The sequence below is a fragment of the Arvicanthis niloticus genome, chromosome 8 (assembly GCF_011762505.2).
Source record: "Arvicanthis niloticus isolate mArvNil1 chromosome 8, mArvNil1.pat.X, whole genome shotgun sequence".
In the NCBI taxonomy this organism is placed as follows: domain Eukaryota; kingdom Metazoa; phylum Chordata; class Mammalia; order Rodentia; family Muridae; genus Arvicanthis; species Arvicanthis niloticus.
In genome coordinates, this window is record NC_047665.1 from 87,115,437 (window position 1) to 87,131,070 (window position 15,634).

At 50.5% G+C, this 15,634-nt stretch overlaps 1 protein-coding gene across 5 annotated transcripts in view; it reads left to right on the forward strand.

Annotated features, from left to right (window-relative positions):
- The first annotated feature begins 4,368 nt into the window (after positions 1 to 4,368).
- S1pr2 (sphingosine-1-phosphate receptor 2) overlaps positions 4,369 to 15,634 on the forward strand; it is an 11,502-nt gene continuing 236 nt past the window's right edge. The window contains exons 1-3 of one of the 5 annotated variants that reach the window (XM_076939797.1): positions 4,464 to 4,482; positions 10,163 to 10,251; positions 13,254 to 15,634. The exon at positions 13,254 to 15,634 is cut by the window's right edge and continues 236 nt beyond it. In XM_076939797.1, coding sequence (XP_076795912.1) covers positions 13,294 to 14,352 — 1,059 coding nt within the window. In that variant the 5' untranslated portion in view covers positions 4,464 to 4,482; positions 10,163 to 10,251; positions 13,254 to 13,293 and the 3' untranslated portion in view covers positions 14,353 to 15,634. Of the gene's footprint in view, positions 4,483 to 4,709; positions 4,962 to 10,162; positions 10,257 to 13,253 lie in introns of those variants that run through there. The other 4 variants (XM_076939796.1, XM_076939795.1, XM_076939798.1 and 1 more) reach the window with 4 other exon arrangements.

Consider the following 15,634-nt stretch of genomic DNA (forward strand, 5'->3'; position numbering starts at 1 on the left):
GCTTGCACATCACCTTCCTGTGTTGTGAAAAGCCAGTCCTTGGGAGGAAATGTCTAGATCAAGCCAGCTTGATTCCTTCAAGGCCTATGTCTGAAGTGGTACATTAGGGACTTACCTTCACGGGGACTGGCCATCCACCCAGGGACATGGAAAATAGCCTGTCTTGTTTTGGGGGTTTTGGACTCCCCAGAGCAACTTAATAACTTGAAGGGAGGTTTTCCACATCCGGGACTGGTTTTCCTTCTTCTCCTTCTCCTTCTCCTTCTCCTTCTCCTTCTCCTTCTCCTTCTCCTTCTCCTTCTCCTTCTCCTTCTCCTTCTCCTCCTCCTCCTCCTCCTCCTCCTCCTCCTCCTCCTCCTCCTCCTCCTCTTCCTCCTCCTCCTCCTCCTCTTCCTCCTCCTCCTCCTCTTCCTCCTCCTTCTCTTCCTCCTCCTCCTTCTCCTCCTCCTCCTCCTCCTCCTCTTCTTTCTCCTCCTCCTCCCTTTCTTCCTCTTCTTCCTCCTCTATGGCTTAGTCTAGTGCTGTACCTTTATTTAAACTATATACACAGGTATACTCAGACATGTCCATGCATATACATACACACAAGTAATTGTAAGCAAACATAAATACTATGACTCCCTATGGCTTTTTCAAATATCCTTAGGGTTGTTCATCCTCTTTCTCCCTCTCCTTCTGTGTTGACCTCCCTCCTGATCCCCTGGGTAAATCTCCCCCAGCCCTGTTTTTCTTAACTTCATTTCCTTATTGTTTGTTTAATTTTATGATGCTGTGGATAGAACTCAGGGCCTCTCATGTCCTAAGTCATCCTTAACCCAGCTCTTTCACTGTTAATTAAAATATTCTTAACATAGCAAGACCCTGTCTAAAAAAATACATAAAATGGATATTCAATTTAAAAAAAAATTCCTGTGAATGTGAATTTGTGCTGGTATCCTCAGAGGTCAGAAGAAGCCACTGGGTTCCCTGGAACTAGAGTCACACGTGGCTATGATCTTCCTGGTATAGTTGCTGGGCAAATACTCTCAAGTACTGAGCCGTCTTTTCAGTTTTACGATCCTCAATGTGTTAAATGAAAATCTATGAACAGTGTTACTAGGCTTGGTGGGTTGCTCAATGGTAGAGCACTGGCCTAGCATGTGCAAGAAGCCTGGGTTCCATCTCCAGCACTACAAAAAAAGCTATTAATTAATGTTGGTTATTAATCATGATTGCTACAAATATTTTATAATTGCGATTTATCTTTTATGGTTTTGTAATTTTCTTGGTAGTTAAAAAGTTTTTTTTTTTTTTTACATTCACTTACTTATATGTGCACGTGTGTGTGCCCACACGTGTACTGTGTCATAGTTCTGGAGGTCAGAGGATGGTTCTCAGCAGTCTGCTCTTTCCTTTGACCACATGGGTCCTGGGGCTCGAACTCAGGTTTGGTCACAAGCACCTTTACTCATTGAGTCATCTTGTCAGCCTGTGTTTGTAAAGTCTGGAGTTAGTATCCAGAGGTGGCCATGTCCTCATTCTCTCCTGGTTTCTGTCCCCAGCTTCCATCAGTGAGGTGACAAGTGTGGCAAGTGTCTGTTGCATCTTCCCTCGCATGGGTTCACAGGCAAATGTGGATGTATTTATACCATCCTTATAAATACTCTCAGAAGCGAGGAGAAACAATGCATATTAGTTTACAGCTCGCTTTTCCTCATATAGTCTCTCTACCAGTTTCACTTCACTATTTACCCTTTTGTCCACGTGAGGATGGAAACTAGGGCCTTGCACAGGCCGAGCACACGCTGCTCAACTATACTTTATCTGCCTCCCAATAAACAACATTTTATCGATTGTTTAAAGATTTGGTTTTTTCATTCTATGTGTGTAAACATCTTGCGTGCATTTGTGTGTACACACCATATGTGTGCAAGTGTCCTTGCAAGCCAGAAGAGGGCATCGGATTCCTTGGAACTGGAGTTATAGGCAGTGGTGAGCTGCCTCATGGATGCTGGGAATTGAATAAGGTCCTCTGCAAGAGCAGCCAGTGCTTTTAACAGCTGAGTCATCTTTCCAGCCCCCTCCCCCTCTCTATCCCTCCCCCCTCCACACATTCTCTCTGTGAAGGTCAGAGGACAACTTGCAGGAGTGGTTCTCTCCTTTTACCACGTGAGTCCTGGGACTAGAACTCAGGTCGTCAGGATCGGCAGCAAGAGAGCAAGCCCCTTTAGTCTTGTTCAGTTATATAGCTGGTAGCTGGCCCTTTCCTTTCCTTTTTTTTTTTTTTTTTTTTTTTTTTTTTTTTTTGAGATAGGGAATGAAGGTCTGGCTTCTAATAGGTTTGTAGCCTAGGATAACCTTAAACTCCTGACCCTCCTCTCTACCTGCTGAGCACTGGGATGACAGGTGGCTAGGTCCGGCTTCAGATCCTTTTTTTTTTTTTTTTACACCAATGTTTGGGAGTGGTTTCATTGCTTTACCTGGATCCCAGGCCGCCTTCAATTCTTTAGTTTAATTTGCTGCTGAATATAACATGTATGTACTTGTCAGCAGAGCCAGCAACACAAAGGATTTCCACAATGCAGGCAGAGCAGTTTTCCTCCCATCCTAGGGCCAGCCTCTCAGTTCCTCTTCCTGGAAGTTGAGTGCTTTCTTTTTCCTGTGCAGTTGTGGGCTCTCCCCACTTACACAGACTCTGGGATCCATGGGGAGAGGGAGTGTCACACTGTGCACTGCTCTGCCTCCAGCCTTTAGTGTTTGAAGCACGGAGTGCCTGGATGGCCAATGGGAAGACTCTGTTTCACTCGCACATGTGGTACCTATTTATTTTATTTCATTTTATCGTATTTTCCATGCTGGGGACAGAATTCAGGGTTTTATGCATCATGGGCAGGTGTTCTACCCCCGAACCACAGCCCCTCAACTGGGGGATTCTAGTCCATTGTTCTGCCATTTCTGGTACTCTATTAATGAAAGGCTTAATCTATCTAGCAAGTCATAAACCTAGAACTTGCTATGTAACAGAAGATGGCTTTGGACTTCCCATCCCTGCCTCCACCTGCTGAAGTGCAGGGATGAGAGGCTTGCAAACAGTGACCCACTTACTAATTTAATTTTTGGGGTGGTGAAGACAGAACATGGGGCCCTGTGTATAAGAGGCAAGAACCGTGTAACACTGAGCCACTCGCCCTCACAAATATCTCAATGCCTAGGCCCAGCATTAAACAGATCAAGGGGAAACCTTCTTTGCTTTTATGGAGCTTATGTTTGGGTGGGCAATTTACCCTTTTGTTCTGTGTGTTTAATTTCTTTTTGTTTTTAATTATGTGTAATCTCCTGGGTATGTGCATGTGAATACAAGGGCCCTTGAGGCTGAAAGTGTTGGATCCCCTGGGGCTGGACTCATAAGAGGTTCTCAGGTCTGCGGGTGCTGGGAAGGTCTGTCCTCTGCAAGAGCAGGAAGTGCTGTTGACCGCTTGAGGCACTTCTTAGCACCTTTTAAAAATTTATTATTATTATTATTTTTGTTTTTTGAGACAGGGTTTCTCTGTATAGCCTTGGCTGTCCTGGAACTCACTCGGTAGACCAGGCTGGCCTCGAACTCAGAAATCTGCCTGCCTCTGCCTCCCAAGTACTGGGATTAAAGGCGTGCGCCACCACCGCCCGGCTAAAATTTATTAATTTTAACTTTGTATCTGTGTGTGTGCATGCACATGGATGTGTGCAGGCGCCATAGCAGCAGGCCTTGGTGGTCACAGGGCAACTTGCAGGAATTGGTTCTGGCTTTCCACCATGTGGGTCCTAGGCAAGGCCTTACCCCCTGACAGTTCAGCAACTTGTCATTCTTTTTTAAATGCAATTATTATTATTGTACATGTATCGCTGTGTGAACGCAGGTGCAGCAGTGCCAGTGTGTTCTGTGGAGGTCAGAGGCCAACTTTACTTCCAGGGACTAAACTCAGGTCAGGCTTCCAGGCCAGCACTTTCCCCTCTCCGCCTAGTGGAGCTAGACAGCTGACCTTCTGTTACTCTAATTTTGGAATTTTTTTTTCACTCTGAGTTGTTTGGAGGGAAGGAGCCAACAGGATCATGTGATCAAGACTGGCCTTGAACTCTAAAACAAACCTCCTGCTTCTACTTCACAAGTGCAGGAATTGGAGGCCCAGCCACCATTCCATAGTTTTGCAGTGTGGAGGCTGGATACTAGGCAAACATTCAACCACCTGAATCCATATCCTGGCCGGTTGTTTTTCAGAAAGGGTCTTGAGCTGGCAGTCCTGGTGAAGGCTGCTAGGACAACACTGACCTCCTGATAGTCCCACCTCCCAGGTGGCAGATGTTGGGATGACAGGCAAGCCTATGTGCCACAACACCCAGTTGGATTTGGGGGTTCTTATCAAGTCTTCTGTTCGGGGACTGGGCATGGTACAATGTAGGCATTTATTTCTTGTCTAAACACATAGTAGGTGCTTCATCTTGAATTGCTGAGTCCTCACGTAGTAGGTAAGTGTGATTTCCTCCATTTCCAGGTCCCAGGCATTAGCCTGGAGCTAAGCCAAACAAATACAGTTGTTTCAGGACTAGACCACTTGGGTCAAAAGAGCTGTGACGTCACGCGATCGTGACATCATGCCACGCAGTTCTCAGGAGTGGGATTGGGAGGAGCAGGGCGGGAGTTGCGGGGGGTTGGGTGCGGACAAAGGGGCCCTGCTCTTCTCCTGTGCGCGCCCTGGCTAACTGGCGGGCCACATCTGGAATTCATTGCAAGTCGCCGCCGGAAAGAGGAGGAGAGGAGGGCGGGGCGAGCAGGGAGTTGGGGCCGGAGGCGGCGGCTGTGCCCGCCTCTCTCTTGTCCTGGGTCCCCAACTCCGGGACTTAGACCGAGCACAGCCAACAGTCTCCAAAACTAGCCACTGGCTTTCCCGGGGCGCAGACGCCAAGGCCACTCAGGCCAGGGCAGGGACCCCGGCCGGCCTAGCCAGGTGAGCGCTCGGGGCAAAGGGGAGGTTCCGATCTGGGCGGGCCGCGGTCCACTGAGACCCTGGGATCTCAGCTTGGGGGCCCGGCCCGGGGTCAGGCGCTCTTACAGGCGTTGCACGCGCTGCTCCAGGCTCTGCTGCATCGAGAGGACGGATCATCCACTGTGCGCCCCCGTCCACCACTCCAGGCAGCTCCCCACCTACTCAGTGGCGCACCCCCAGACTGAGCTCCCCGCCTTCCTTGGGCCAGGAAGTTGGCGCTGAAGAGAAAGGCGGAATCCGAGCGCTTTGGGCTGGCGACTTTGCAAGACTGGATGGGGGTTCTCAGGAAGCAGGGTTTGGGGCAGTGAGGTTGTTGGGGAGAGGTGCAGCATCCCTTCTTCTCAGTCTTCGGCTTGAACTAGGATGAAAGGTGCTGCATAGGAGCGGACGCTCGGAGTTCATGGGCGGGGTCCCTGGCGAAGGCCATCGCCCCACCGCCAGTGAGACTACTTTTTTGCCTCACTTTCCCTTAGTTGCCCCTGTCCTTCAGTCTCCCTTTCGGGAGAATCACTTTGTTTCGAAGAAAAGGGACATTAACTGGGAAGTCCAGGTGTCTCCTCTTCTTGTCCTAGCCCAGGGATGGGGCGTAGGGGTAGAGGAAGGCATGCGTGGCGGATTGTCCGCGTTGTCGCGGGCTACACAGCGTTGGGACCTCGCCCCCTTCTACCGCACGGGTTGACTCACTCGGGGATTTCCACCTCCCACCCCCGTCCCTATCCTTGTTGTTAGGTGCCCGAGGCGACACCCGCTGAGCCTACTGTCCCCTGTGGGGCAACGTGGGAGCATCACTGAGGGGGGGAGGGAAAGTAGTTGCTGTAGCTACTCTCTCCAGTGGCCTAGAATCTAGATGTGGGGGCCCTCTGGTGGGATGCAGAGGTGTCGCCTCCCCCTATTGCCTTCTGCAGGGTAGGGACATCCTGCGCGCGTGTCGGGGTCTCGGGAGAGAGATGGCGCCGCCCGAGCCCGAGCGAGTGTGGATACCACGCATTCCTCGGCCTGATAAGGAGCCCGAGAGTGCTGCTTGAGCCGGGCGGGTCTTACTGGCGTCGCCATGGAGACGCGCCTAGCTTCGTATAGTGGTTGGGTAGGGGTGCTGCTAAGGGATTGAGATGTCCCCATGCTTTGCATGGGAGACCTCCAATTTCGGGCTCTTTGATTCATTCGTGCGCCTGCCTCCCTTAAACCAGGCAAAAGAAGCTGAGGGTGAACTTGGTTGTTGGTTTCATGCAGTACTGTGGAAAACAAGACAATTTCCGATGATAAAGTCAGATGCTCAGATAGACATTGTTGGTGGGCTGTGCTGGGCAAGATGCCTCATTTCTTTAATCCCAGTGCTCAGGAGAGTTAAGGGGGGCATCTTTGTGAATTCAAGGCCAACGTGATCTACATAATGAGTTTCTGGTCAACCTGGGATACACAGTAAGACCCTGACCCCAAAACAAAACAAAAAGAGAAGGTGGTAGTTCCTGAAGGCCGAGACAGTGACAGTCAAATGAAATCCAAAGATAAGATAGTCTGCCGGAAAAAGTGTTTGTGTGGGGGTGGGGAGTGGGTCTGTAGGATACACCAGAGGCAACTATAGCTGGTCTCGACCTCAGTCAGGCTCAGAGATTCAAAAGGAGGTTAGTGCAGCAGTGTATGCCTGGGCCCTAGGGAGCCATAGGAGAGTGTGGCTGTGGGGAGTGAGGGTAAAGTTCTGAGTTTGGTCACTTCTCCCCTGCAAGCTTGGTGGGCAGCAGCCATGTAGGAGGGGCTACACCCACACAGCAACCAAAGTGGTGGGGATGGGGGGAGGTTCGTGTAGGGCTGAGCTTGGCCAGCTGCTTGCAGGGATGGGTGAGCTCTTTGGCTCTTTGGAACTGAGAGGGAGTGGAGGGGAGCCACCAGGCCTTCCTTCAGCCTTCCTCTCTACTAATCTCTAGCTAAGCAGTCGTGTCCCCGGGTCTATCTCTCTTCCCTCACTCCAGACCCTTTCAGTTGGTCCTCTTCCTCGTGTGTTTTCTGCAGTCCTGGGAACCCAGGGCTTCAAAATGATGCTGTACCCCTAAGCTACACCAAGTTCTTAATTTTATGGTTTTTGTTGTTGTTGTTGTTTTGGGTTTTTTTTGTTGTTGTTGTTTTTGTTTTGTTTTGTTTTTTGTTTTTCGAGACAGGGTTTCTCTGTGTAGTCCTGGCTGTCCTGGAACTCACTCTATAGACCAGGCTGGCCTCAAACTCAGAAATCCACCTGCCTCTGCCTCCCAAGTGCTGGGATTAAAGGCGTGCGCCACCACCACCCGGCAATTTTATGTTTTTATAGACAGGGTCTCTCTATGTATCTGTAGCTGTCCTGAAACTCGCTATGTAGATCAGGCTGGTCTCAAATTCACAGAGATCTGCATGTCTGTCTCCCAAATCCTGAGATTAAAAGTGTGTACCAACACACAGTGCTTTTTAATATGTATACATTTTAAATTTACATTTATTTATGTGTGGGCATGTATGTTTCATGGCATGAGTGTTCAGGTTAGGAAAAACTTTTGAGAGTCATTTCTCTCTTTCACTATGTGGGTACTGGGGGTGGATCAAGTCTCCAAGCTTGGTGACAAGTGCCTTTATCCAATGAGTCGGGGGTCTCCCTGTGCTACCCAGGCTAATCGCCAACTCATTATGTAGCCTAGGCTGGTCTTGAACTCTCCACCTTCCTTCCTTAGCTTCCTGTGTAGCTGGGATTATAGGTGTGAACCAGTGCGCCTCATTTTCATTCAGAGCCTAGTCTCTAGTGGCTACTTCCCCTGCCTCTGAGAGGCAGTCTGGACCACTGCGGTGGAGGTGGGACTGGAGACCAGAGTCGGAGTTTAGCCAGGTCTTGGAGTCTGGACAAAGGGAGGAGGCCCCCCTCTATCCGCCTGTAGAGTGACTCTTCCTCCAAGGCTCCAACCCTTTGGGCTAGCTTCCTCTTTCCTCTTTCTGAAAGTCCTTAAACCGCTTAAGCTCCTGTCTTTGGTTAGAAAGTTCTAGGAGGGAAAATGAGACGAGAGAGAGAGAGAGAGAGAGAGAGAGAGAGAGAGAGAGAGAGAGCCAGCCTAGACCTGAGTTTCCCCTTCCTTAGTTGGACAGTGTGTGTGCGCGCGCGTGTGTATATGTGTATGTGTGTGGTGTGTATGTGGTATGTCTGTAGTGTGTGTGGTGTGTGTATGGTGTGTGTCTGTGTATGGTGTGTGTGGTTTGTGTGTATATGTATGATGTGGGTGTGTTTGGGTGTGTGTGCATATATATATATATATATATATATATATATATATATGGTGTGTGTGTGTGTGTGAGTGTGTAAGTACGCTCACGCGCAGAGTCTTAGCCTTGGTATAGGCTGTGAGTATAGATAGCATTCACGGTCTTCCCTCCCTGGGAAGACAGACTTTCTGGTCAGTCCCTGGGGTGCTCTGGCAGGCCGGTCACATTTATTTCTGCAGGAAATGGCCGTAATTCTTCCTCTTGTACCCGGCCAGACTGGAGAGGAGGTGGGAGTCGGGGGGGGGGGGTAAGGGACACACCCAGGGATTCTCACCCACCAGGCTTGGAATTGGAGGGGGGTTGATTCTCAATAATGAACCCCAAGAGGGGCCCAGATGATCAGGGCAGCATGGAGGAGTCAAAGGGAGGGGGGGTGACCCAGCGGTCAGACTGTGGTTCAAACAGCCCCACAGGGACAATCACACAGCTCCTGAAGAGCAGGGTTCCAGCAGCTTCCAGAAGAGGACTGTAGGATTCTTCATAGAGCACACACACACACACACACACACACACACCCCAGCTGGACCAATCTGATGCAGAGGATGCATGGAAAATGAGCCAATCAGGCTCTGGGCTACTTCAGCTTGAATACCTGGCTTGAAGGCCTGGCTGTGTGGCCTAGACCAAACTGGCTTGGGACCCGCTGCAACGCAACGAGCTGAGGGCATTGGGGCGCCCAGGGCTCTGTCCAGGCAGGGGAAACAAGGAGCCTCTGTGTGAGGATCTGGGTGGGGCAGCTGTCCCCGAGGACACGTACAAGCTCTTCTCTGTTCCCAAAGTAGGACGGATGTCCCCTCGCCCAGGGGGTGGGCAGCAGCTGTCTCTGTAAACCCCTTCAAAGGCTAGGGTGTCCAACCGAGGGGACATCCGGGAAAGGAGATGGCTGGGCGACCCCGGAAGACCCCCATCATTTTCAGTGCTCACTAGGAACCGGCTCAACCAGCCAGCTTCTGGAACGGTGCTCTTTCTGGGAAACACGTGGCTCTTGTCAGGCCTCTTTTCAAGCCAGGCCGGGAAGACTTCTTAACGTGTGGCCCCTCCCTGTAACCAAGAACTGGAGGATTCTCCTACACTGCTCCAGCCCCTCTGAGATTCCCCCTACCCTACTCTAGCTGGCCATGGTGTGTTCAGCGTCTCATGTTCTCTGCCCACACAGATCCCCCTCCCTTCCCAGGCTCAGCTCAGTTTTCCTTGCAAAGGAGGGGTGGGTGACTCAGACTCTTCATGAAAACAAATTTCTAACCTCTCTGCCTGCCTCTCTGCACAGACTGCTCCAAGGGGGCCCCTTCACAGCTCATATACTCCCCCTCCCGGCCCCTCTGCATAGGCTGCTCCATTGGGGCCCCTTCACAGCTCACATGACTTTAGCGGCTACCCCATCTTCCCAGCCAGAACCTCCCAGACTAGGTCACTAGTGACCCTCCTCATTCTCTCCATTCCCACCCCCAGACTTCCCCACACCGGATGTGACAGAGGCTCCGCCATGTTTGTTCCAGGGGCTTGACACATCTGGATTGCATCCTGGCACTGGCAGGGATGCCAGCGCCCTGCCCACCCCCTAGGGACCCAGTGTCCTTGGTAGTGTGAGATGGTGGGGATGGAAACCAGCTGTTAGAGGGTGGGGTTTTTTTTTATTTATTTTTGGCTAAGTCAGCATCTTTTCCCAGATGATCGATCGAGTGGATGGAGGTAGCCCAGAGCTTGTGTGTGTTGAGAAAGGGGGGGCGCTGAAGACATTGTTGGATTTGTTGGATGTTTCCCCTGCCCTCTGTTTGTGTTGTGTATGTAGGTGCATGTGCATGTGTGTGTACGTGTGAGCACGCCAGAGGATAAGTTCACCTACTGCTCCTCAAATTCCATCCTGTGTTTTGCTTTGTTTTTTGAGACAGGGTCTCTCAGTGGCCTGAAACTGCCCAAGAAGATTAGATTGAAGACCAGTGGCCTGGGAAATCCTCCCGTCTGCTTGTCCAGTGCTGGGGTCAGGTTTGAGCCCTCACCCTCGGCTTTTTTGTTTGGTTGTTTTTTGAGACAGAGTTTCTCTGTCTAGCTTCAGCAGTCCTGGAATTAGCTCTGTAGACCAGGCTGGCCTCAAAATCAGAGATCAGTCTGCTCTGCTTCCTTAGTGCTGGGATTAAAGGTGTGCACCACCACCACCCAGCTGGGGGCTAACCTCGGGTCCTGAATTTACAAGGCAAGAATTCTACTTACTGACCTGCCTCTTCAGGCCCTGCATATATCTTTTTCTTTTTAATTTCTTTCCATTGAGTTTCTAGGGAGCTCGCTCTGTCTCAAACTCCTGAGTTACCATTACTGGCCTTATTAAATGTGGGGATCAGACTCAGGCCCTCACACTGAGAAGGCAAGTGCTTTCTCAGTGCCTCCCCAGCTCCTGAGCAGCTGTTCCCTTCCTGTCTCTTGGTCCTTTCTCCTTCCCTTTTTAAAGTTTATTATGTTTATTATTCTGGGGGGAGGCATGATGTGTAGGGGGGTGTGGGCACACCCTTGCCACTGCCACCTGATGTGAAGGTCAGAGGACAATTCCAGAGTCACTCCTCTTCTACCATAGCTCTGGGGACTCTAACTCATGGTGTAAGGCTTGCTCAGCAAGTATGCTTCCCCAGTCAGCCATCTCTCATGCCCTGTCCATCTGTCTTTTTCTGCGCTCACTCTTCTCCAGGCTGGTCCTGAACTTTTGGGTCAAAGTTCATGACACCTTGGGTGTTGTGATTACAGGTGCACAGCAGGTTTCACACATCCTTGAAAAAGAGTTTTTCATCCCTTATGGAGATACCTTTTTGGTACCCATTGTACAGATGGGTATGTTGGGGCTAAGAGGCTGACTGAGCCTTCAGTAACTCACTCTCTTGAGTGTGGGAGTTGGAGTGGGAACAGATGAACTCTGCTGTGCCGCCAAGGTCCATGCCCTTCAGGATAGTACAGTTTTGGGAGGCTTGGACCTTAGGGCCGTCCTGGTGTCTCCCCAAGTCCTTATCTTTGGGTGTGCCCATGGCCTCCAGGCTTAATCCCAGCCTGGAATCATGGCAGTGGATGGTAATGAGCAGGGTTGGTGCTGGTGGTAATAAGAATCTTGCTGACCCAGGTCAGCAGACAGCATGAAGCCTGAGGTTCCTGTGTGTAGGACAGGAGCGACAAGCTGTCCAAGCCCTACCCGAGGCCTGTTCTCTGGGAAGGCAGGCAGGTTTCTAGAAGTCCAGAGAATCTTCTACCTGTTCGTTCCTTTTTTCTCCAGACAGGATCTTGCCATGCAGCTCAGGCTGCCTGGAATGTGTAGCAGCCTCCTGCCTCGGCCTCCTAAGCACAGCACTTTGCCTGACTTTTTGGTTTGTCTTTTGTTTTTGAGACAGGGTTTCTCTGTATAGCATTGGCTGTCCTGGAAATCACTCTGTAGACCAGGCTGGCCTCGAACTCAGAAATCCGCCTGCCTCTGCCTCCCAAGTGCTGGGCTTAAAGGCGAGTGCCACCACCAACTAGCTATGTCTAACTTTTTCTCTTTTTTAAAGAAAACATTTTTAAAGATTTATTTATTTATTTTGTGTATATGAATACACTGTAACTGTCTTTAGACATTACCAGAATGCCTAACTTTTTTTTAAAAATTTTAAATAATTTTATTTCTTTAAATAAAAACTATATCATTTCCCTTCTTCATATTCCTTTCTCCAACCCATCCCTTGCAACACCCTGTTCTCTCTCAACTTTATGGCCTCCATTTCTTTCTCAGTCTATATATATTCCTATATCTTTCGTTTTGTTTGTTTTTCGAGACAGAGTTTCTCTGTATAGTCCTGGCTATCTTGAACTCACTCTGTATGTAGACCAGGCTGGCCTCGAACTCAGAAATCCACCTGCCTCTGCCTCCCAAGTGCTGTATGTTCCTAAATATATAAATACAACTTGCTCAGTTCATACAATGTTTCTCATATCGACATGATTTCAGGGCTAACCACTTGGTATTGGATTTTTTTTTTTTTTTTTGGCAGGCTAGCCTCAGACTCATGGAGCCCTGCCTGCCTCTGCCTTCTCACTGATGAGCTTAAAAGCACATCTTGTGTAGCTCAGGCTGTCTTCCCCAACTTGCTTCATTATATAGCCTAGATGACCATGACCTCACTCCTGCTTCTACCTCCCAAGTGATGGTGTTACAGATATGAACTACCATGACTTGTGTATGCCATGACTTGTGCAGGCCACGACTTGTGCAGGCCACGACTTGTGCAGGCCATGACTTGTGCAGGCCATGACTTGTGCAGGCCCTGCCGGGGTTGGAACCCTGGGTTCCCTGCATGTTGGGGAAGCTCTCTACCAAGGGAGTTACAGCCCTAACACTCTGATTCTTGTTTCTGAGACAGAACCTCACTATGTAGACCTCACATGGTTTAACACACCTTCCTTGGATCCCAACTCTTGGGAGGCAAAGGGAGGTAGAACTCCATGAGTTCCAGGCTGTTCAGATCTACCCAGAAAGATTCTGTCTTAAAACCAAATAAAACATCAAAAGACATCAACAAAAACAGGAGGGCTGGAGAGATGGCTCAGCAGTAAAGAGCACTGGCTGCTCTTCCGGAGATCCTGAGTTCAATTCCCAGCAACCACAGGATGGCTCACAACCATCTGTAATGAGATCTGATGCCCTCTTAGGGAGTGTCTGAAGACAGCAACAGTGTACTTACATGTAATGATAAATAAAACCTTTAAAAAAAACACCACAGGAGACTGTTGCTCAGGGCTTACTAACTGTGTACCCTATCACGTGGTAGCTTGGTGACCTTGACAAACTGAGCTGACTCCTCTAAGCAGTCTGTCTGTTACATGGAGGGATAGTGATGAATGGAGCTTCCCTGGGGTCATTCACTGAGATCTTGGAGCTAGACCCTGAACCTCTGTAGTCCTAGTTCAGAGTCCCTGCAAAAGCCACCATAGTGACCTGCTGTCCGTTTTCTGTCCCTCTCCCCTCTGCAGTGCTCAGCCCCATGGCCCCGGCCGGCCACTGAGCCCCACCATGGGCGGCTTATACTCAGAGTACCTCAATCCTGAGAAGGTTCTGGAACACTACAATTACACCAAGGAGACGCTGGACATGCAGGAGACCCCCTCCCGCAAGGTGGCCTCCGCCTTCATCATCATCTTATGCTGTGCCATCGTGGTGGAGAACCTTCTGGTGCTAATCGCAGTGTCCAGGAACAGCAAGTTCCACTCAGCGATGTACCTGTTCCTAGGCAACCTGGCAGCCTCCGACCTGCTGGCAGGCGTGGCCTTTGTGGCCAACACCTTGCTCTCAGGGCCTGTCACTCTGTCCTTAACTCCCTTGCAGTGGTTTGCCCGAGAGGGTTCAGCCTTCATCACGCTCTCCGCCTCGGTCTTCAGCCTCCTGGCCATCGCCATCGAGAGACAAGTGGCCATCGCCAAGGTCAAGCTCTACGGCAGTGACAAAAGCTGTCGAATGTTGATGCTCATTGGGGCCTCATGGCTGATATCACTGATTCTGGGTGGCTTGCCCATCCTGGGCTGGAATTGTCTGGACCAGCTAGAGGCCTGCTCCACTGTGCTGCCCCTCTATGCTAAGTACTATGTGCTCTGCGTGGTTACCATCTTCTCCGTCATCTTACTGGCTATTGTGGCATTGTATGTCCGAATCTACTTTGTAGTCCGCTCCAGCCAAGTGGATGTTGCTGGTCCTCAGACACTGGCCCTGCTCAAGACGGTCACCATTGTACTAGGTGTTTTCATCATCTGCTGGCTGCCAGCTTTTAGCATTCTTCTCTTAGATTCCACCTGTCCCGTCCGGGCCTGCCCCGTCCTCTACAAAGCCCATTATTTTTTTGCCTTTGCCACCCTCAACTCACTGCTCAACCCTGTCATCTATACATGGCGTAGCCGGGACCTTCGGAGGGAGGTGCTGAGGCCGTTCCAGTGCTGGCGGCGCGGCAAGGGAGTGACGGGACGCAGAGGTGGGAACCCTGGTCACCGACTCCTGCCCCTCCGCAGCTCCAGCTCACTGGAGAGAGGCATGCATATGCCTACATCACCAACGTTTCTGGAGGGCAACACAGTGGTCTGACGGGAAAATGTGAACTGATATTTAACCAAGCCACAGGGAGCTCTGTGGGGAGAGACCAGGTGACCTCATGATGTCTCTCTCAGCTCCACAGGTCTGGAGGAACTGACCACAGCTCATAGGTCAGGTGGCCAATGGAAGCACTGACTAATCAGATTGTAGTACCGTGACTGTGGGGACCATTAAGGGTCTAGGATGACAGCAAGCTGGAGCTTAGGGCTAGACATTTGCCACTTGCTACAAAGGGTGTCAGCATTCTGTCTGTCCTATCTTCCAGCCCCCTGGTTTCCTTCCTGCCTCCTCCATTTAAGGGCCTCTCTGGCCCTGACTGGCTAGATCTTGCTATGCAGACCAGGCTGACCTAGAACTCACAGAGTTTTACCTGTCTGTTCTGAGTGCTGGGATTTTAAAGCTGTGTACCACCACACCCAGCTCCTGCCACCTTCCATAAACAACCTTGGGCCACTTCTTGAGGAAACACTGTCCCCAGAGGACCCAAGGCTTCTTCCCTGTCTATCTGAGGCCTAAATCCACAGCTTCCCCAATTTCATCAACTGCTGCTTCTTCCCTTTCCTTTCATGTTCGGGGAAAGGAAGCCACTGTGGGGGCAGGGAAGAGTCCTGGGACCCCAGTCTTTATTCTCACATCTCATTGACCACTTGCTTTACTGGGGAGCAGCGAGGAATCAGTTGAGGCAATGTGGGGCAGATGTTGAGGAGACTTTGGGTTTCCTGGTGAGGAAAATCTAGGGAGGTAGTGATCATTCAGGGAACCCCTACTCCCACACCCAGCCTCCCTCCACATGAGCTCGTCACCCCTTCATCCTTTCCCAGGTACCGGGTCCCCTAAGGCAGGGCAGCCTTGAGCTGGACGTAGCTGCTTGTAATTTGTTGTTTTTAAAGATTGGGACAGGGTCTCATGCAGCCCAGGCTGGCCTCCAACTTACTATGTAGCCAAGGCTGGCTTTCGACTTCTGATCCTCCTGCCTCCGATTCTGGGGTGCCGGTATCACAGGGGTGCACCAACACCAACACCTATCTGGAGAATGACCATGAATGACAGTTCAGAGAGCTGTGGGTGGCCGAGGACATTCCTGGGTGCTCTTAAGCATCTTCCCTTGAAGGACTTTGCTAAATCCTGTGGAGAAATAGAGAATCCAGTACGGTACAAACTGTATTTATATGTGTCTGTGTGTCCATGTGGGGTCTGTGACCTCCTGTCCCCGTGTGGGTGCTGCCTGACCTCTTATGTGCACATCCACGTCAAGACTGCTAGAGAGATGGAC